This window comes from Dasypus novemcinctus, chromosome 12 (assembly GCF_030445035.2).
Source record: "Dasypus novemcinctus isolate mDasNov1 chromosome 12, mDasNov1.1.hap2, whole genome shotgun sequence".
NCBI classification, from domain to species: domain Eukaryota; kingdom Metazoa; phylum Chordata; class Mammalia; order Cingulata; family Dasypodidae; genus Dasypus; species Dasypus novemcinctus.
This window is the reverse complement of record NC_080684.1, coordinates 98502882-98525554: the sequence shown is the minus strand read 5'-3', so window position 1 is coordinate 98525554 and position 22673 is coordinate 98502882. Positions and strand designations below refer to the sequence as shown.

The window sequence follows — 22673 nt, the reverse complement described above, 5'->3', positions numbered from 1 at the left end:
TATTAAACAAAAAAGACTACATTAAGATATAAAATCAAGGGAAATGTATCAGTCAGCCAAATAGGTGCTGATGTAAAATATCTGAAGCCTGTTGGCTTTTATGAAGGGTATTTATTTGGGGTAGGAGCTTACAGATACCAGGCCATAAAGCACAGGTTACCTCCCTCACCAAAGTCTATTTCCACGTGTTGGAGCAAGATGGCTGCCGATGTCTGCCAGGGTTCAGGCTTCCTGGGTTCCTATCTTCCCAGGTCTTGCTTCTCTCTGGGCTCAGGGTTCCTTTCTTCCCAGGGCTTGCTTCTTTCTGGGCTCAGAGTTCCTCTCTTCCTGGGGCTTGCTTCTCTCTCCTCTGTGAGCTTACTTCCTGGGGCTCTAGCTTAAGACTTCAGCATCAAACTGCAACATCAAAACTCCAACATTAAAAACCCTCCAACTCAGAGAAAACCAGCAAGATGGCAGCAGAGTAATGAGCTCGCAGAGTCAGCTCCTGCTACAGGGCAGTTAGCAAACACCCAGAGCTCTCTGGAGCTAGCTGAAGCACCTGTCTGGGGGCTCCAGGAGGCCAGAAGAGCATCCTGCAACACACTTGAAGGAATGGAAGGAGGAAACTGCCCATCTGCAGAGAAGGTTCATAAGTAGAGCACTCCACACCACAGAGGCCAGTGCCCATTCTCCACTGGAAGCACAAGCCGCCTCAGGAACTGTTCTGCAGCAGGAATTGAAAGCTCCACTTCCCAAAAACAGGGGAGGAAGAGATGGTTACGCACCACTTTCAGCTACTGATGAGTAAATTAAGCGGACTAAAGTATAATCCTAAGAACAGTTAAAGTTTGAGCCTGTCCAAGTCAGAAAGAGGCCAGTAGCTGCCATCTTAATTCCATAACTAGCATGAGAGGAAGTGGGGCTGACTGAAAATCCCAGTGCTGGTGGGGACTGCTTCTTCACATCCAGATCAGATTGCAGCTCCAGCCTAGGCCCCAGCCCCACCTCCGGCAGGAAGGAAGCTGGAGAAACCTGTGTCAGCCTCTCTGGGAAACTACTGTCCAAGCCACGGAGGCCAGTGATTGTCCTACTTCAGCAGTGCAGGCCACCTCAGGAGCTAATCTGTGACTGGAATTAGAAGCTCCATTTCCCAAAAACAGGGGAGGAGAAAACGATTGGTCACCGATTTCAGCTACTGATTGATAGACTCAGTTGGCTAAGGGGTAACCCTAGGAACAGCTAGGGTATGAATCTGCCCAAGTAGGAAAAAGGCTGGTGGCTGCCATTTTGACTCTGTCCCCAGCATGAGGGGAAGCCCAGCTGACCGAAAATCACAGTGAGGGTAGGAAACAATTTCTTTCACCCAGATCAGCCTGCAGCCCTAGGCAAGACTTCAGCCCCACCTCTGGCAGGGAGGAGGCTGGTGGGCCCTGCATCAGCCTATCCAGGTAACTGCAGGTATCTTTGGCTGGCAAAGACTGAATAATCAGACGTCTACTGGGGCAACTGTAGTCATCTTGGACCTGCACTGCATAGACTGCTGCCCACACCTGCAGATCTATCCCTATCCTAGGCAGGGGAGAAAGGGGCATGAAGCATCATCAGTCTCTCTGGACAACTACAGTCTAGGCCTGTATGAACTGGATTATTCCACACAGCTGTGACTCTGTCCCTACCCCTGGCAAAGGAGAAAATTGGGAAGCTTCATTTGTCCCTGGGGCAATGAGGGCAGCTTGAGCCTCCACAGCTTATAGCACCAACTATATCCTTGGCTCCTACTGCACAACCAGCAAGGGAGACAGGGCAGGAAGCCCTAAACTAAAGAGAAAGACTGCACCCAGAATAAATACTCCAGTAAGCCAGATGCCAAGACACCAACAAAAAATTACAATCCACAGCAAGAAACAGGAAGACATGGCCCAGTTAAAGGAATAAGATAAGCCTCCAGATGACATAAAGGAGTTGAAACAACTAATCATAGATGTACAAACCTTATAAATTCAATGAGATGGCTAAAAACATAAAGGACAGTAAAAAGACATTGGATGAGCACAAAGAAAAATTTGAAAGCATACATGGAAAAATAGCAGATCTTATGGGAATGAAAGGTGCAAGAAATGAAATTTTTAAAAAATTGGAATCATATAATAGCAGATTTGAAGAGAAAGAAGAAAGGATTGGTGAGCGTGAAGAAATGGCCTTTGAAAGTGAATAGACAAAAGAACAGATGAAGAAAAGAATGGAAAAAATTGAACAAGGTCTCAGGGAACTAAATGACAGCAAATGGTATGCAAACATATGTGTCATGGGTATCCCAGAAGGAGAAGAGAAGGGAAAGGGGGCAGAAGGAATATTTGAAGAAATAACAGTAGAAAATTTCCCAACCCTATTGAAGGGCATAGATATCCATGTCCAAGAAGCACAATGTATGAAAAAATCCAAATAGACCAACTCTGAGACACATACTAATCAAAATGTCAAATGCCAGGCAAAGAGAATTCTGAGAGCAGAAAGAGAAAAGCAATGCATAACATATAAGGGATACCCAATAAGATTAAGTGCTGATTTCTCACTAGAAACCATCGAGGCAAGAAAACAGTGGTCTGATATATTTAAGATACTATAAGAAAAAAACTTCTAGTCAAGAATCTTATATCCAGCAAGACTGTCTTTCAAAAATGAGGGTGAGATTAGAATATTCAGATAAACAGAATTTTCTAACCAAAAGACTAGATTTTCAGGAAATACTAAAGGATATACTAGAGCCTGAAAAGAAAAGACAGGACAGAGAGGCCTGGAAGAGAGTCTAGAAATGAAGATTATATCAATAAAAGTAACTAAAGGGAAGCAGACTTGGTCCAATGGATAGGGCATCCACCTACCACATGGGAGGTCCACAGTTCAAACCCCGGGCCTCCTTGACCCGTGTGGAGTTGGCCCATGCACAGTGCTGATGTGCACAAGGAGTGCTGTGCCACTCAGGGGTGTCCCCCGCATAGGGGAGCCCCACGCACAAGGAGTGCATCCCGTAAGGAAAGCCACCCAGCGCGAAAGAAAGTGCAGCCTGCCCAAGAATAGCACGGCACACACGGAGAGCTAACAAAACAAGATGATGCAACAAAAAGAAACACAGATTCCCGGTGCCGCTGATAAGAATAGAAGTGGTCACAGAACACACAGCAAAAGGAAACAGAGAGCAGGCAACTGAGGTTGGGGGGGGAGGGGAAAGAAAGAAATTTAAAAAATAAATCTTAAAAAAAAAAAGTAACTAAAAGTGTCAAAAGAGTGGTGAAAATAAAATATGACAGATAAAACTCAAATAGTCAGGAATAAACTTAATCAGCAATGTAAAGCACTTGTATTCAGAAAACTTCAACTCAATGTTAAAAGTAATCAAAAAAGGCCTAAATAACTGGAAGAACATTCCATGCTCATGGATTGGAAGATTAAATATCATTAAGATGTCAATTCTACTCAAATTGATATACAGATTCAATGCAATCCCAATAAAAAGTCCAGCAGCATTAAAAAAAAAAAATTGAAAACACAATTATCAAATTTATTTGGAAGGGTAAGGGGTCCTGAGTAGCCAGAAACATAAAAAGGAAAAGCAAACCTTCATCATCAGACTTTAAATCATATTACATAGCTATAGTTGTAAAAACAACATGGTACTGGCATAAAGACACACACATAGACCAATGGAACTAAACTGATGGTTCAGAAACAAACCCTCATGTGTATGGTCAAGTGATTTTTGACTAGCCTGTCAAAACCACACAGTTCAGGCAGAATAGTTCATCCAACAACTGGTGCTGAAAGAAGGATATCCACAGCCGAAAGAAGAGGACCCCTATCTCACACCTTATTCAAAAATTAACTCAAAATGGATCAAAAACCTAAAAATAAAAGCAATAACCATAAAGTTTCTAGAAGACATTATAGGTAAATATCTTCAAGACCTTGTGGTAGGTGGTGGATTCTTAAAGGAGACAAGAGGAGGACTTAGAAGGACTACAGATGTTTAATGTATGTAGAAGTTTTAATTAGCTTTACTGTAAAAAGTGTGGAAATGTACAGAATGGACGGTAACAAATAATGACAACTAGTTTATAAATGGCGATGTAGCTGAAAATGGTAGTCTAAGTATGTAAATGCCAATTAACAGAATGCTAGAGAATAATCTAGGAACTGAATAGCACAGTGAACCAAGAGGTAGATGGGAACTGTGGTTGATGGTACAGATGCAAGAGTGTCCTTTATGAACTAGAGCAAATGTACACCACCACTGCAGGGTAGTGGGATTATGGAGAGACATGGGAGAGGTGCAGCCGGAGTGACCTATGCACTGTGGTTAGCAGTGATAATATTCTTGCATCTATGCCAAAGATGTACTGTGTTGATAGTGGGGCAGTATGGAAAATGTTAGCCAAATGTACACTATGGACATGGTAAAAATCAGATGATATTATCTTATCTATAACAAATGTTCCACCACAGTGTGGTATGTTGATAGATGGGTGTTGTTTGGGAATTCTGCACATGTACATGATTGTTTTATAAGTTTACAACTTTTGTCATAAAAAATATATTTAAAAAATAATAATAGGGTGGGTTGGGGGAAAACACACTAAATGTAAGATAAGGACTATAATTAGTAGTAAGATTTTGATAATATTCTCTCATAATTTGTAACAAACGTCTCACGACAATGCCATCTGTTGATGAAGAGTTGATGTATGGGACACCTGTATGATGTTATTCATGTTTGCTTTGTAAGTTCACAACTTTTACTATATACTTATTGTTTATGTATGTTCACATATAAATACCATAAAGATAATAATAATAATAATAGGGTGGGTTGGGGGGAAAATACTTTGGTTGGTAGTAATGTTTTGACAGTGCTCTTTAATCATTACTCAAAAAGGTTTAACATCTTTATGCTCAGTAGAGCATGAAAATGCTCTAATGATTGAGGAGATGAATGCACAACTATGTGAGTAACCAAAATAACATTATACACTTTGGATGAATTGTATGTTTTATTAATATTTATCAATAAAATTGATTCGTTAAAAAAAATAACTTATATAAACCATGCTAGAAAATTAGCAATTCAGGGAAGCAGATTTGGCTCAACTGATAGAGCATCCATCTACCACATGGGAGGTCCAGGGTTCAAACCCAGGGCCTCCTGAACTGTGTGGTGAGCTGGCCCACGTGCAGTGCTGATGCGTGCAAGGAGTATCATGCCATGCAGGAGCGTCTCCCATGCAGGGGAGCCCCACACGCAAGGAGTGTGCCCTGTAAGGAGAGCTGCCCCACACGAAAAAAGTGCAGCCTGCTCAGGAGTGGCACTGCACATATGGAGAGCTGATGCAGCAAGATGATCCAACAAAAAAGAGACACAGATTTCCAGTGCTGCCAACAAGAATACAAGTGGACACAGAAGAACACACAGCGAATGGACACAGAGAGCAGAAAACTGGGTGGGGAGAAGGGGAGAGAAATAAATAAAAAATAAAATCTTAAAAAAAAATTAGGAATTCATTGATATTAAATGGATTGAGTCTTAAAAAAAAAAAAAAAAGATGAATCCATTCATTTGTTTCATCTCTCTGAGTGCCTTTTCCTTACTTGGTATACAATTTCTTGAATTTTTCCATCCTTATCTTTCTGGTTGGCTCATTAAAAGTTAAGATTTTGTAGTATAATGGCTTTTAAAAATAATATTACTCACACATTGTACTATCCATACAAAGTGTACAATCAATTGCTCTCAGTATAATAAAAAAAGTTGTATATTTATCACTGCAAAAAATTTTAAAAAGATTTAACAACAATGCAAGGTATTGGTGGTAGGGTGAGTTATGAGAGTCCTGTACAATGTTATACATGTTTGTTTTGTGAGTTCACACTATTACTGTACACTTATTGTTTATGTATGTTTATATATAAGTGATATACTTCAATAAATTTTAAAAAAAACAAAACTATGGGACACCACAAAAACAACAACAAAAAAACCCTCCAACTCTGTCCTTTGCCATGCCTTTTATCTGTGAGCCCCCACCACCAAGGGGTGGGGACTCAACACCCTAGTGACATTGCCCAATCAAAGCCCTAATCATAATTTAATCATGCCCAGGTACAGACCAATTTACAAATATAATCCAATATCTATTTTTGGAATTCATAACTATATTAAACTACAACAGGAAGGAAAGTGGATGTGGCTCAAGCAATTGAACTCCCACCTAACACATGGGAGGTCCCTGGTTTGGTTCCCGGTACCTCCAGGAGAAGACAAGCAAGACAGCGAGCTGGTGTGAAGGACAGATGCACTGAAGATGCCACAAGATGACACAACAAAGGAGACACAAAGAGGAAAGACAATAAGACACACAACAAAAGCAGAGAGCTGAGGTGGCTCAAGCAATTAAGCGCCTCTCTCCCACACGGGAGGTCCCAGGTTCAGTTCCCAGTGTCTCCTAAAGAGAAGACAAGCAACGAAGGGGGAGGGATAAATAAATACAATGAATCTTAAAATAATAATAAATAAATACAACCAAGGGGAGCAAATATAGCTCAAGTGGTTTAGCACCTGTTTCACATGTATAAGCTCCTGGGTTCAATCCCCGGTATCTCCTAAAAAGAAAAAGGTATAAAATTTAAAATATTTTCAAAATTAAATTAAATGTAAGCATTTTTGAGCATGTGCCAGGTTCCAAACAAGGCCTAAGAGTTGGAAATAGAGCCATGGCCAATTCTAAAGGAATCACATGCTAGCATGAGACGACAGAGGACTATACACCAGGAAAATGCCCTAGACCAGTTGGCTTAAGAGCCACAAAAACACTTTCTCAAACATAGACGATAGAGGATGTCCATTTGTTGTGGATGTATGCATGTTTCGTGGGTGTGCATGTGCGTGGACACGTGTGCTCTATGTGTACAAGCATGTGTGCATGTGTATGCATGTGTCTATGTATGTGTAGGCTTATTGTCCTTGTTTGGCATCCACACAGTCTTTCCTCAGGGGTAATCCTAATATTAGGTGATTTTTGTGCAAGTGTGAGCCAACTATATTTTGCCTTGGTGATCAAAATTATGTAAATACCAGAGCTTTACTTCTCATTATATAGTATCTTAGAGACACCAGCTGGTGTTGAACTGACCTATCAATTTTTTCACTCTTTGTCTTTATGTTCTAATTTTTGGTGCCAGCCTGTTTTTTTCTGTCACATTATTAAGTTTACATACTGTATTTCTAAATACAATTGATTTTATATAATTAAATACTTTCTGGTCAATTCTCTTCCTTCCAATTATATTCCTCAGCAGGATGCTGCCAATTTTCCCTTCTCACTCTCTTCTCTGCTCCTTGTCTGATCAATACCCCTCTATCTGTCCAGGGAAACAGAAAAATCTATTAAAAAGCATGAACCCATCCCTCTAACTCCAGCTCAGCTACTAAGGAATTCGGTCTCTGTTTTAGCACGTACCTACTTCCTTCCTCAAGTCTGTAAGGGCTGACTTTTCCTCTTCATACATTTGTCACAAGCAAAACAAGAATCCCAATGATCTGTTCCTCAGGAAAGAAGAAATACTTGTTTTCCACAGCAAAGACAAGTTCAGGAGGCCGTCAAGGCGTTTGGGTCACAGTCACACAGCACTGGCAGGTCTGTTCTTTGTCCCAAGCCCCACCCAGAACAAGAACACAGTGACTGCACCTCACGGTGACCTAACTGCTGGCTTCAGTCAGTCTTAATAGTTTATTCAGAATTGAAAAGCAGTCGCTGAAATGGCTTTCGTCACTCATCTGATCAGTCCAAGGGGATGATAGTTGTTTCTAACCACTAAGAAGCAAGAAGGGACCAGTGAAGTAGGCAGGTCTGGACTTCAACTGCTGGAAAACCCTGGGATTGGCTACAGTCTTTGCAACAGTGGGCATGTGAGTAAGAAGGTACAGGTGAGGGGTAATAAGAAATTTGGGGAACAGGGAATCTAAAGAAAACTATATTTCTATGCTTACCGTCTGCTGGAACATCTCTCAATTTTCTCTATGAGCTAAGAACCAGTTCCCTCCGATGAAGCTGCTGCCCCACCAGCAGTCTCTCTTCTCACCAGCATCTGTCTTAAAGTGGACTCAGTACCAATGGCATCTTAGTCACCTTTATTAAGCAAACACCCTCCACTAAGCAGTAGTAAGCATCACTGATTTGATGGAAGGTGAAATCATTGCCTTCTTGCTTCAAACCTCTGGTTCGATACCCAGGACCTCCTAGTAAAAAAAGAAAAAAGGCATCCCAGACTTGCGTGGTGAGGCACCAAAAAAGATGATGATGCAACCAGACAGGAAAAAAAAAAATCATTTAAGCTGGCCAAGTAAAAAATGTGGGTGAAGAATAGAGAGGAGACTAGATTTGCTGAAGCAGGGCAGTGGAGAGAGGTTAGGGGCCAGAATCTGGAAGGCCGTCAATGTGACACTACAGAGTCAAAGCAGGGCCTTTAGGTCACGGGGAGCCATTGAAAGTTTTTAAGCAAGTGTCTTACATAGAAGAGCAAAGTTGAAAACACTTAGTAGGGTACACTCCCATTCTAAGACTATAATACAGAAGTCACTAATATACACGTTAAATTGGATGTCAATTATTAATACCTCTGGGCCTAAATTTCTCCCTGGCAACAACTGGCTGGACAGTGAGGACCCCCATTTTAGATGAGCTTTTTTGTTCCCCCAGCACCCAACTGTTCTGGTTTCACTGCCTTAGATCAGTGATGTTCAAATATTACCCCTATATTATCAGTCGAAGGGGTGCTAATGCAAAATACCAGAAATTGGTTGGTTTTAATAAAGGGTATTTATTCAGGGTAGGAACTTCCAGACACCAGGCCATAAAACATAAGTTACTTCCCTCACCAAAGTCTATTTTCATGTGTTGGAGCAAGATGGCTGCCGATGTCTGCAAGGGTTCAGGCTTCCTGGGTTCCTCCCTTCCAGGGTCTTGCTTCTCTCTGGGTTCAGGGTTCCTCTCTTCCCAGGGATTGCTTCTGTTTCCTCTTTGAGCTTACTTCCCAGGGCTCCAGTATCAAACTCCAACATCAAAACTCTAACATCAAAAACCCTTAACTCGGGAAACGGACTTGGCCAAGTGGTTAGGGCATTCATTTACCACATGGGAGGTCCGCAGTTCAAACCCCAGGCCTCCTTGACCCGTGTGGAGCTGGCCCACGTGCAGTGCTGATGCATGCAAGGAGTGCTGTGCCACGCAAGGATGTCCCCACACAGGGGGGCCCCACGCGCCAGGAGTGTGCCCCATAAGGAGAGCCGCCCAGCACGAAAGTTCAGCCTGCCCAAGAATGGTGCCACACACAAAGAAAGCTGACACAACAAGATGACGCAACAACAACAAAAAAGAAACACAAGATTCCCGTGCCACTGACAACAACAGAAGCTGGCAAAGAACATGCAGCAAACAGACACAGAGAACAGACAACTGGGGCGGGGGGAGGGAGAAGGGGAGAGAAATAAATAAATAAATCTTTAAAAAAAGAACAAAACCCTTAACTCGGGAAGCAGATGTGGTTCAACTGATAGAGCGTCCATCTACCATATAGGGGGTCCAGGGTTCAAATCCAGAGCCTCTTGGCCATGTGGTGAGCCGGCCCATGTGCAGTGCTGCCATGCACAAGTAGAGCCATGCCACGCAGGGGTGTCCCCCACATAGGGTGCCCCACGTGCAAGGAGTGAGCCCCTCAAGGAGAGCCGCCCCACGTGAAAAGTGCAGCCCGCCCACAAGTGTCGCTGCACACACAGAGAGCTGACACAGCAAGATGATGCAATGAAAGATAGACACAGATTCCTGGTGCCACCGAGAATGCAAGCGAACACAAAAGAACACACAGGGAGTGGACACAAGAAAGCAAACAAAGGGAGGGGGAGCAATAAATAAAAATCTTAAAAAAAAAACAACAAAAACTCTTAACTCTGTTCTTCGCCATGCCTCTTTTTTTTTTTAAGATTTATTTATTTAATTCCCCCCCTCCCCCAGTTGTCTGTTCTCTGTGTCCATTTGCTGCGTCTTGTTTCTTTGTCCGCTTCTGTTGTCGTCAGTGGCACGGGAAGTGTGGGCGGCGCCATTCCTGGGCAGGCTGCTCCCTCCTTCGCGCTGGGCTGCTCTCCTTACAGGTGCACTCATTGCGCGTGGGGCTCCCCTACGCGGCGGACACCCTTGCGTGGCGCGGCACTCCTTGCGCGCATCAGCACTGCGCATGGGCCAGCCCCACACGAGTCAAGGAGGCCCGGGGTTTGAACCGCGGACCTCCCATGTGGTAGACAGACGCCCCAACCACTGGGCCAAGTCTGTTTCCCAGCCATGCCTCTTATCTGTGAATACCCACCCACCAAGGGGGGGGACTGAACACCTTAATGACTTGGCCCAATCAAAGCCCTAACCATAACTTAATCATGCCCAGGTACAGACCAGATTGCAAACATAATCCAGTATCTAGTTTTGGAACCTATAACCATATCAAACTGCTACAACCCCTTAGGAAAATTCTGAAAAACAGTTTAGGTTGATATCTAAACTATTTCATTGTAAGTTTAAATCATTGTGGTGCACAAAAATTACTGTTTCTCATTTCTTGTAGCCCTAAGGCTCTAAGTTTAAAATTTCTGGGGAAGCGGAAATGGCTCAAGTGATTGGGCTCCCATTTACCATATAGGAGGAGGTCCAGGGTTAGATTCCCAGGGACTCCTGGTGAAGGCAAGCTGGCCCACGCAGCGAGCTGGCCTGAGTGGAGAGATGGCCCACGCAGAGTGCTAGCCCACATGGGAGAGCTGGCCCATGCAGGAGTGCTGGCCTGCGCAGAGAGTTGGCACAGCAAGATGATGCAACAAAAAGAGACACAGGGGAGAGACAATAAGAGACCCAGCAGACCAGGGTGCTGAGGTGGTGGAAGAGATTGAGTACTGCTCTCCCACTCTGGAAAGTCCCAGGATTGGTTCCCAGGGCCACCTAATGAGAATATAAGCAGACACAGAAAAACACACAGCAAATGGACACAGAAAGCAGACAGTGAGTGAGTGCAAAACAATGAGGGGGATAAATAAATCTTTTTAAAAAAAACTGATTACATTATCATTATAATTATTAGTGGAATAAAATGGAGTAAAATAATATATATACATTATAAATCTTGATATATAATTACTAAACATACAAAGTAAAAATTTTATTGGAAATACATCTTTTAATGAGAAACAGGAAGACTGAAAAAATAGATCCTGAATCTATGGATAAATATTACTTTTGGCTAGACTGAATAATCGATTCTATTCTCCCCATCTCCCCTACTCACCAGTTTTATAGCTGTAAGTACTGACAAACTAACAAACAATTTATTAGGTAAGAATGTAAAGAGTTTTGTTATAGTAATAGCACTCAATTCTTTGATCTTCTTCCAAGTTACATGCCAAAACTCCCATGATTTAAAGAAGGTATTTTTAATAATCTGTGGGCTGAAAACTTCATGTAGTCCTCCTTCCATTTTGTTGAAAGCAAAGAATTGGAATTCTCCTAATTTGCAAAAGGATGTGCTACCTGGTCTTTAGAATCACCTACCTTCTCAAAGTTAATACCAGGTGTAGCAGTTTGATAGTTATGAATTCCAAAAATAGATACTGGATTATGTTTGTGATCTGGTCTGTACCTGGGTGTGATTTGAGTTATGATTGGGGCTTTGATTGGGCCACGTCATTAGGGCATTGAGTCCCTGCCCCTCGGTGGGTGGGACTCACAGATAAAAGGCACGGCAAAGGACAGAGTTGGGGGTTCTTAATGTTGGAGTTTTCAAGTTGGAGTTTGATGCTAAAGTCTTAAGCTGGCACCCCAGGAAGTAAACGCACAGAGGAAAGAGAAGCAAGCCCCAGGAAGAAAGGAACCTTGAACCCAGAGAGAAGCAAGACCCTGGAAGGGAGGAACCCAGGAAGCCTGAACCCTGGCAGACGTTGGCAGCCATCTTGCTCCAACACCTGCAAATAGACTTTGGAGAGGAAAGTAACTTATGCTTTATGGCCTCGTATCTGTAAGCTCCTACCCCAAATAAATACCCTTTATAAAAACCAACCAATTTCTGGTATTTTGCATCAGCACCCCTTTGGCTAATACACCAGGGTTTTTAATATACCTTGTTTTTTGGCATCGCAGAGATTTTTACATCATGGCAATCCCATAGTAATATTTTGGATAGAAGGGAAGTATTGTTTTCTTTTTTAAAGTGGGAGGGGGCAATTGTGAATAAATTTCTATTTTATCAATTTTATAAAAGAATAAAATTCACAGTTCTCCAAGTAGACTTCCCCAAAACTGTCTGTTCCTATATGTTTCTCATAATACCACATTTTGAAGGTCTCTGCTTTAGGCTACCTTGTTGTTGGGGATTGACTCATATCCTCCACAAAACACAGTCTAAGGTCCCAATCCCTGGTCCTGTGGGTGTGAACCCACTTGAAACTAGGTCCTTTGAAGATGTTATTAGTTAAAGTGTGCCCAAACTGAATGAGGGTGGGCCTTCATCCAATATGGCTGAAGTCCTTATAAACAAAGGAAATTGGACACGAGAGAGAAACCACAGGGAGCTACCAGAAGCTGGAAGTCAATGGAACCCAGTAGACAAAGAACAAGATGCTGCCATGTGGGTTGCCATGTGATGGAAAAGCCAAGGAACCTTAAAGATTGCCAACTAGCCAGAAGATACCAACCCCAACCCCAGGAGAAAGCAAGACTTTTAGCCTTAGAAACCATGACCCAATAATTTCCTGTTGTTAAGCCAACCCATGGTATGGTATTTATTTTGACAGCCAAGAAACTAAAACACTTGTTAGATACTGAAGTACTATCAATCTCTTACATCTAAAGTTCCGTGAACCAAGCTATCAAAGAACCTGTGTCTTACCAAAACAGAAAACAGCAGCATTGTATTTCACATTTAGGTGAGTTTAACGGCTATGAAATGGCAGAGTTGTGAAAATTAGAAAAGAGAATTTCTGTACAAAACTTGGTAGAGGTGGTTTATGGTATGGCTTTAAAACCTAAACAGAAGACATAATTGTCTTACTGGATGCAAATTGTCTTGAGTATAAATTTTGCTGCTATGCTAACAAAAGAGCTAAAATGAAAAATGGCAATGGTCATGTTGGCAGGTGGGGTCTGCAGAAGGCAAATCTCATCTACAGAAAAACTTGACAAACTTGAAAGAGAATGAAATTGATCTTGTGATCCCACAGGGTAATAGTACACGTAAAGGTTAAACATGTTGAACTTAGGATCTAGCAGTGGTATTCTACCAGGGGCAATTTTATCCACTAGGAGACATTTTTGGTTGTCACAAACTGTGGAAGAGGTGGTCATGGAACCTACTGGCATCTAGTGGGGAGAGGCGAGGGATGCTGCTAAATGTCTTACAACACACAGGACAGTTCCCACAACAAAGAATTATCTGTCTCAAAACGTCAATAGTTACCACACTAATGAAAGAAGTTGTTGGGAAACGGACTTTGGCCCAGTGGTTGGGGCGTCTGTCTACCACATGGGAGGTCTGCAGTTCAAGCCCCGGGCCTCCTTGACCCGTGTGGAGCTGGCCCATGTGCAGTGCTGATGCGCGCAAGGAGTGCCTTGCCACACAGGGGTGTCCCCCGCGTAGGGGAGCCCCACGCGCAAGGAGTGCACCCATAAGGAGAGCTGCCCAGCGCGAAGGAGGAAGCAGCCTGCCCAGGAATGGCGCCGCCCACACTTCCCGTGCCACTGACGACAACAGAAGCGGACAAAGAAACAAGACGCAGCAAAAAGACACAGAAAACAGACAACCGGGGGAGGGGAGGGGAATTAAATAAATAAAAATAAAAAATCTTAAAAAAAAAAAATTGTTTCTTCTAAAAAAAAAAAAAAAGAAGTTGTTGATGTGGGGAAAGTAGGGGGTATAGAGAGTGGGGCATATGGGGACCTCCTATATTTTTTAATGCAACATTTTGTGCGATCTATGTATCTTTTAAAAATAAAAAATATATATTTTTAAAAAGTCAATAGTGACAAGTCAAAACCTTGCCTAGCTTTGAGTCCCAGTTATGTCATCTGCTAACTGTGTGACTCTGGGGCTAGCTACTTAATCTTTCTGAGCCTTAGCTTGTCTGCTCTGTAAAGTGGAGCAATGATGACAGCTAACATGTGCTGAGTATTATGTACCAGGCAGAAGTGATATTATTGCATTAGCTCCTCCCAACAACCCTTTTGAGGTGCTGTCTTTTTACAGATGAAGATAAAATGAGCATGAACACTCAATAAATGTCCGCTCTTACTTTTAAAATAAAATGAATTGAACAAAGCTTATTTTCACTTTACACCAAAGACTTGGCTGGTACTAATGAAATGTCTAGGTTGTTTGCTTTTTTTTAAATCTTACTACCTAATGAAATTATTTTTCTGTGCTTAGAAACAACATAATAAACTTCAATCATTTTTGGAAGGTAAACACAGGGATATTCATATCATGAAAGAGAAATGCATTCTATAGTTCATCTTCGTGATCAGAAACTTGCCTGCTGGAGGAAGACTTTATGTTTAGCACTTGTGTTGTGGAGTGGTGATGGTGTTGAATTAATCAAATATTGATATATAAGTACATTCTGTGATAAGCTTTAAGAAGACAAAGTTGCTATGAGATGATGAAAGACAAGGACCTGATCTAGTAGCAAAATATGAATTGTTCCCCCCTGGCAAAATGTAGGGACAGTTTCAGGGGACCTACTTTTCTTTATATACTATTTGTTAAATAGAAAACCTTAGGTTTAATTACTTAGCATACGTGAAAAACACTCAAATCAGTCCAACATATTGAGTGCCTATCCTTTTGTCCACATCACAGTCGGGGATTAATGCTTGTTGGCCAGCCAGCAGACTCCTACAAGATTCATCCTTGATTCTTCTTTCTCTTACATCCCATCCATCAGCCAATCATTGGCGGACTTTCACCATCAGACCATTTCTTCCCAACCCACTATTAACCTGCACCAAGCCCCATTATCTCTTACCTTGGATTACTGCGGTAACCTTCTCATTAATTTACCTGCTTTTGTCCTAGCCCACCTTCAATTTATTCTCCACACTACAGTCATAAGGGTGCTTTTATTATGTCATTATATTCAAAACTTTCCTGGGATTTATTACTCAGAAGAAAAGAAAAACCCTGGCCTACTAGCCTTTCATGATCTGGTCCTTTTGCATCTCCTCCTCACTCCTCCAGCCACACTGGTTCACCTCAGGGCCTTTGCACATGTATTCCCTCTTTTAATCTAGCTCCCTCACTTTATTCAGGTTTCTACTTAGATGTCACTTGTTCAGGGAGGCCTTCCCAGGACTCCTTATCTAATCAGTATACTTCCCCACCCCCATACCCTTTTCCTGCTTTGTCTTTCTTCCTTTCTTTTTATTTTAGTTGGATACTGCCTGGCTAAAGCATTTGTCGTCTGTCTTCCCCCCTAGAGTGTAAACTCTGAATGCACTGCTGTGTCCCAGTGCCTAGAACAGTGCCTGGCACTTGTCCAATATACATGATTGTTTACATCTATGGCTCAAACAACATCTGAAATGGCTTCGCACGAAGCTCCCGTTCCCTATGCTATTTTTCTAATTTGGGAATCACTCAGAACACATGACAGTAGACAGCCCTCAGCCCCCACCCTGAGGGGCCTCATATCTTCCCCCTTCCAGCCCTTTCCCTTCTAAAGAAAAAAAAAAAAAAGAGGCGTTAGACTAAGTGGTCTCCGAGGGTCTTAGCAGCTTGATAATTCTGTGACGCTATTTAGCCAAGTTTGTGAGATCTTGGAGTGCAGTTTCAGGGGAAAGCAAGGAGGCAGGAAAGGGAAGCCAAGTTAGTAAAAATGTGAGTGGAAAACACGGCCTAGCCTAGTTTAAAATATGTAGTTATGCTTACCCCCTTCTATGTCTGAAGACCACTGCTCTTAAACCTTCTCATTACTGGAGAGTGCCTGCATGGGCCTTCTTGGAGCAGCGCCTTTAGTGATTGACGGTGAAGGGACTGCGGCGCTCGAGGCGCCCCACCCATACTTTACTGTTATGTTAGCACAACTGTGCTCAGCCGGGGATGGTGAGAATGTTCTGTTAAGAAAATTCACTTCTGTGCCATTTGGGAGTAAGAGAGAGCGATTTAACCCGACTGCCACGTCGCCGACTGCCCCACTCCCTAAGGAAGGGGACAGAGCGCAACCATCATGGCGGCCGGCGACATCGCTGCGAGCGGCAACCGAAAGGAAATGGCGCCGGGGCGCGCGGCCAGTCTCCGCGGGGCTAGAACGGTGGGATGAGGGGGCCGGAAGGACCATCTAGAAGCCCCAGCCAAGAACTCTTAAGACCTTCCTGGCCTTCTGACGCTTGGAGACCCTGAAAATTGACGACTGCAATAGGGATGTTAGTTACTGTCTCTGCAATGCCACAAGCACAGACGGCCTCCAAGCTCCCTCCCGCCGTCGGAATCCGGCAAAACCCCCTATTCTCTAAACAGAATGCGTTAGGAATAGTGCGCATCCTCGCAATAGTGGGCCGGCCAACGCCGCAAAGAATGTTACGTTGCACCGGAGGCTCTTCCCCTTCCCATCCCCCCACCTCACGTTCTAGTTCAGGTGGCGCGAGAACTCTACGCCCTCTCCGTACTTTGTTTCTCTTCTACGTACCGTAAATGCACCCATTTCCGCAACTGACGCAAACCGCTTCCAAGAATAGCCCTACTACGCCGCGATCCCTCAGGCTATTCCAAGACGCTGTTTACGTATCGTCTCCGGCGTACGTAGCGTTGAGCTGGAGCAGTCTCAGCGCCGGCCGCCATTTTGTGCAGTCGCTGGGAAGGAAGGAGACGCCTAAACCGCGGCGAAGCCGGGTTTGAGCGTAGCCAAACCTACCCACTTGTTTTTATATACCCGATTCTCTGTGTTTTGCTCCCGTCTCCGACGAGAGAGGCGGCGACGGTGGCGTCTGCGACGGGAGATAGCGCGTCGGAGCGAGAGAGTGCCGCGCCTGCCGCCGCCCCAACAGCGGAGGCGCCGCCGCCATCGGTCGTCACCAGACCGGAGCCGCAGGCCCTCCCGAGCCCGGCCATCCGTGCCCCGCTCCCAGATCTCTATCCATTTGGGACCATGCGCGGTGGCGGCTTTGGGGACCGGGACCGGGATCGTGACCGCGGAGGGTAAGGGAGGGAGGTGGGGGAGAAGAAAGGCTTTGCGTGTGCGCGAGGCGAATGGGGGTGGGGGACTTCCTGAGGAGACTGAAGTCTCCGGCCTACCTGGAGGTTTTGAGGGGACCAGGGCCTAGCAGCCACCCGCCCGAACCTGGAAGGCGAGGCGAGGCCACAACAGCGGTTCAGTGAGCGGGCCTGGGCCTGGGCCCTGGGGTTACTCGTGACCTGGCAGGAGGGGCGGCGGCTTGGCGATGCCCCAGCCCGGCTCTGCGGAAGGCCGGCGCGGCGCGGCGCGGCCCAGCCCGGGGGGCTGCTGAGGCCGGGTCGGGGTCCCTTGCTGGTGGGAGGGGCGTCGCCTCGCTTTTAGAGCCGAGTGGGTTTGGGCAAGTCATTTGATCTCTCTAGGCCTCAGAGTTCATCTATAAAACACGGATGTTTTTGTTGAAAGAATAGGATGAGATCTCCGAGTTAAGCCTGGGAAAATCTCAACGCGCTGATGGCTTTCCTTATATTCTCTATCGCCAGAGAGAACTGTTAGTGGAATTGGAAACCTTGTTTGGAACCGGAGACAAAGGCCGACTTTTAGTTTTTCTATATTGGTCGTTATTGCAGTTGAGGTTTTTTTCTCGTCTCGGTCTATTTTCCCTGATTTAAAATGCAGCACTCAGGTCTCGGCCTACCTAAATAGGAAGTTTTTGATGTAGTATTAAGGTTACTGGGTTGGGAGTTAACATGGGATTGAACCTGAACTCTTTCCAGGTATGGAGATCCAGATCTTAATGTCGGTTAAACGAAAAAGTTGCTTAGTTATAAAAGTTCTCTCTGGATAAAGACTAATGTGATGACATTTTTTAATATAATTGTGTCCTTGGGCGAGATCCTCAAAAGTTTGTGAGCCTATATTCTCATCTGAAGATGGGGGTAATAATTACTTTTTTTTTTTTAACCTTGTCTTTTGTGGTTCTAACACAAAAGCACTAGACTTAGTGTCCACAAGCACCTCAATAATTTAAAATATAAAAAGTTATTCTTTGGGTTCATAACTTTGGTGGTATTAAATACGGAAGGCTAGAAATGGAATGTTTGTGTCTGTGCTTTACAGTGCTGCTAAGTTGAGAAGTGAATTCCAACACAGCCACTTAGGTAAACAGAATTTTTAGCATTACCTAGTAAAGTTGAAAATGACCCAGTAATTCCTCTCCGTGCTTTATATCCTAGACTTTAAGGTCTAGAGAAACCCTTGCACACATGCCCCAGGATATATATAAAAGTGTATAGCAGCCTTGTTCATCGTGGCAAAAGATTGATAACTCAAATGTCTGGGTTAAAATATAAAATGCAATACAGCAATGAAAATGAATAAACATAATATTTGAGTAATCTGACATGAAGAATAACACATTTAAGGATATGTACAGATGTGATGAAACTATAAAACGCAAGGCATTGTATAACAACGTAGTGTAGTTACAGTGGGGATTGTAAACTTGAAACGGACTCTTGAAGGCTACCGTAGTGCTGGTGGTGATCTCTTAGGGGTGTTTGGTTTGTTTCTTACACTACATATGTTCTGAGTGAGGAATTTCTGGAAAGAGGTAAAGAGTGTATTACTAATCCATACTTAGTTTATCCTGTATTGATTATCTGCGTATTAGATAATTTTTAAAACTTTAAAAGATGTTCATTTAAACAAAATGGCACTTTTAAAGCAAGATCTATGCCCTAAAATCCATTTTCACCATGAAATTACATTTATGGTTTAAATTGTTTCATTCTTAACTGAATGTTACAGAGCTGAAATGGGTTATTACTTTCAAAAGGGAACAACTGACGTCAGTCAGTGTATGCCCATATACAGTCCAAAGAAGATAGGCATTATATGTAGCATAATTTTGCTTGTCCACATATGAATCCTCAAAACTGCATTTGTTGCAAAGCCAGATTGAACTGTTAAAACTTGATTCAATAAAAGCATTTAATGAGCAGCCACATGTGCCAGGGATTTGCATCCATATGCTCAGAAATTAGGTAGAAAGCTCTTGAGTTTTGAAATCAATGTTGTAAACATGGAAGGTAGTATATATCTTAAGGATCCCTTCTTTCAAATTATGTCTTGAGTGTGGAATAGGAAGTGATAAATCGCCAGGAAGATAGAAAAAGGATTTTTTTTCCCCATTAAAAAAAGGCTGCTTAGAATAAATTTTAAAGGGACATTACTTTCAATAGATATGTTTTCTCTTGCTGGAAAACAGCATTGAAATGACGCTTTCTGGGAACTACAAATTTGTATAAATTAGAGTGATGGGATCTCTAAAAATTGGTCTTTGGTTATGGTTATTTTAATTTTTGCAAGACGGTAACAATCCAAAGACTTGGCGTTTCATTTCATGAATAATACCTTATTTAGAATCGTCCTGGCTGCTCTCATCACAAGCAAAGGGAGGGAAAGAAGGGTTGAACCGAAGTGGCTAGAGGCATTGTTCTGTATTAGCCCTAAACCTGAGGACATATTAGAGATGCCACTGGTATTTTTTTTTTCTTTGATAATGTGTGTCCCTCTGTATGCTTTTCCTGTTTTGATTCCTAATTTCCCTTTTGGTTTCTCTTACTGGTTCAGTAGTAGTATAGACCTAATTGACCAAGTAGGGACTATTGTGTGTAGATAGCCATTAGTCCCAAATAAAATATTGTCATCGATCTCTGTATTTAGAGAAATGTCTAATACTGTGAATTAGAGGAATTGAGACCCTTAAAATTGTACTACTTGTCAACTGTAAACTGGAACTTTATAGAAGGCAATGTTATGAGTGGGTTGAAGTAGAAAAGGGAAATTAAATTCAGTGTTATATCTTACAAGGAGTGAGGAAATGGAATGAAAATATAATGTATACCATTTGTATATTAAACAATGCCCCATATTTTACATAGGTTTGAACACAGAAATGAAGGTCATCTTAATGTTAGGATTCCTCCAGGAAAAGTAGCATCTAATTTTATATACTTTCCAGGTTTGGCTAGTGGCCACATTTCTATTCCAGTTGAACTCAACTGTTGTGAAAGATATATAAAATGAGAAGAAATTGAGTTTTAAGTTTGAGTTTTTAAAAACTTTAAAGCTTTAGTAATGGCTTTTTCTATAAATTAATCATTAATAGCACTCTGCTTGGAAACAAAAAGGAGAGATGAATGGAGATGAGAAGAGAGAATGGTCATAAGTCTTTGTTATAGTTCTTCTATTGTATTAGTATAAACTAAAGGCCACCCTGCCAGGCTATAGAACTCTACAGTCCCTTGCTGTTTTCCTTAGCAGATTATTAGATAATAGTAGTAGTAGTGCCCATCACAGTTCTGAAGGGGTAAGGGTCCAAGAAGCTGTTCTGAGTTTAAGGGGACTTGCTTGAAGTATATTTTTCTCTCTTTCTACAATTTTGCTCTTAATTTAAGCTTAAGCTAATGGGCCCTCCTATACCCATCCTTTTTGACAGTCTGGAGGTAAGCCTATGTGCAAATTAATTTCATTCTCACAGCAACCCTGTGAAATAGGTGAGCGTATCATTTCTACTTTACAGAGGAAACTAAGGCACAGAGACATTAGATAAATTGTTCAAAGCCCAACAGTTAGTGGCATAAAATTCAAACCTAGTCTTTTTCCAGAATCAGTGGTCATGGTTACCCTGTTTCTCTAAATATGGTAATTAAATGTTTTTCTACCTACATAACTATTGTTTGGGTATTTTACAACACATCTTCAAATAAATAATCTTTTTGGAAGGGAGTTGGTAGCATCCTAAGAGTCCTGTCTTTTTACATGAATGTAAAGTATATTGCTTTAAAATACTAATAATTTTGGTGTTTCTAGCTTTGGAGCAAGAGGCGGTGGTGGCCTTCCCCCAAAGAAATTCGGTAATCCTGGGGAGCGTTTACGTAAAAAAAAGTGGGATTTGAGTGAACTCCCCAAGTTTGAGAAGAATTTTTATGTGGAACATCCAGAAGTAGCAAGATTGACTCCAGTAAGTTTTTTAAATTATTTATTTATTTATTTTTCATATACATCAGTGAACCAAGTAGAGCTATTAACTGAATTTTACTCATATACCACTTCTGCTGTTACATTTTATTCTGGTGCGGTTATACTTTTCTTCACTTACTAAATTAAGACTGCTACTCATAAGCAAGAACTGGCTTAAGTACACACCTCGTGTAATGCTTGGTTTTCAATTGTTGATTGCTTCCCAACCTATTTGTGATATATAATTTTTTAACTATGTATATCAGGTAATATTTTTCGTCTCTGGAATAAAGTAAATGAATTTAGAACTTTGGCATTGTACTCCTGTTTGTTCTAATCTCTTCCTGATTGTTTTGGACTTTAACCATAAAATGGTTACTTGTTCAGGAGAAAGTACAGTGAAAAGACTTCAGGGGCATAAATTCCATATTTTCTCCATCTTGTCTGACCTTTTTTTTCCCCCTTATTTTTTTCTTGTCTGACCTTGAGCAAGTTACTTAACCTTTCAGAGTATCTTTCCCAGGTAGAAAATGGAACTCTTAAATCACCTGGATTACTAACAAAGTTTATGAGGGTCAAATGAAGTAAAATATATAAAAGCACAATATGAAGTACAAGTAAACATTTTCCTCTAATTTGTGGATTGGATAATAGTTGCTAGTAGGGGTGGAGCATGAACTTTTGCATGTTTAGAATAACTTGTTTGCTAATTTATTTTACTTCCTTTTCTTCTATAGTATGAGGTTGATGAGCTACGTAGAAAGAAAGAGATTACCGTGAGAGGGGGAGATGTTTGTCCTAAACCCGTGTTTGCCTTCCATCATGCTAACTTCCCACGTAAGTGTTTTCAGTCCAGAATCTTAGTTGTTGACTTTGGTTGAATGGTAAGCATGGGTAATGAGCTAAAGATTTTTGACCCAAAATTAGGATTTTTGTTGAAAATATGATTAGAAACCATTCACAAAGGTAATTTTTAAAATAAGGTAATGGTTTCTTATTTTTCAAAATTGAATAAGAGATTTATTAGACAGGGAACATTTTTCTTTTTGAGAGTTTTTTACCTTCCACTACGGTTTTGCCTCTGCCTTTTAGAAAATAGCAGACAGTGGGGAAGTGGTCTGAAGATTCAGTAACAGAAAATAATACTTCTCTTGGAGAGGTTATCTCCATATTAAAAATATTATGTGCCCATTAACAAATGTGTGGGATTTTTTTTTTTTTACATTTTTATGCTGGTTACATATATAACCTAAAAATTCCACTTTCAACCACATTCAGATATATATTTAATGGTGATAATTGCATTTGTAATGTTGTGCTACCAACACCACCATTGATTACCAAAACCTTTCCATTACACCAAACAGGAACTCTCTACCAATTCCCCATTCTCTACCCTTACTCCTTTATGAATATGCATATTATG

The 22673-nt window shown here is 42.1% G+C and overlaps 1 protein-coding gene and 1 long non-coding RNA gene across 6 annotated transcripts in view; one reads left to right on the top strand and one right to left on the bottom strand.

The window, feature by feature from the left end:
- The window catches only part of LOC105746862 (uncharacterized), a 57782-nt gene extending 40312 nt beyond the window's left edge, over positions 1-17470 (bottom strand). For 2 of the 4 annotated variants that reach the window (XR_011650321.1, XR_002798173.3), the window contains exons 1-2: positions 17344-17467; positions 16739-16902 (exon numbers count right to left, since the gene is read on the bottom strand). This is a non-coding gene — a long non-coding RNA (uncharacterized lncRNA). Of the gene's footprint in view, positions 1-169; positions 397-6589; positions 6634-8020; positions 8270-16738; positions 16903-17343 lie in introns of all 4 variants that reach the window. The other 2 variants (XR_011650319.1, XR_011650320.1) reach the window with 2 other exon arrangements.
- Positions 16853-22673, top strand: part of DDX17 (DEAD-box helicase 17) — a 21814-nt gene continuing 15993 nt past the window's right edge. Inside the window, exons 1-3 of one of the 2 annotated variants that reach the window (XM_004485108.4) lie at positions 16853-17247; positions 21098-21248; positions 21985-22084. In XM_004485108.4, the coding sequence (XP_004485165.3) occupies positions 17198-17247; positions 21098-21248; positions 21985-22084 (301 nt within the window). In that variant the 5' untranslated portion in view covers positions 16853-17197. The remainder of the gene's footprint in view (positions 17248-21097; positions 21249-21984; positions 22085-22673) is intronic. The other variant, XM_012528168.3, reaches the window with a different exon arrangement.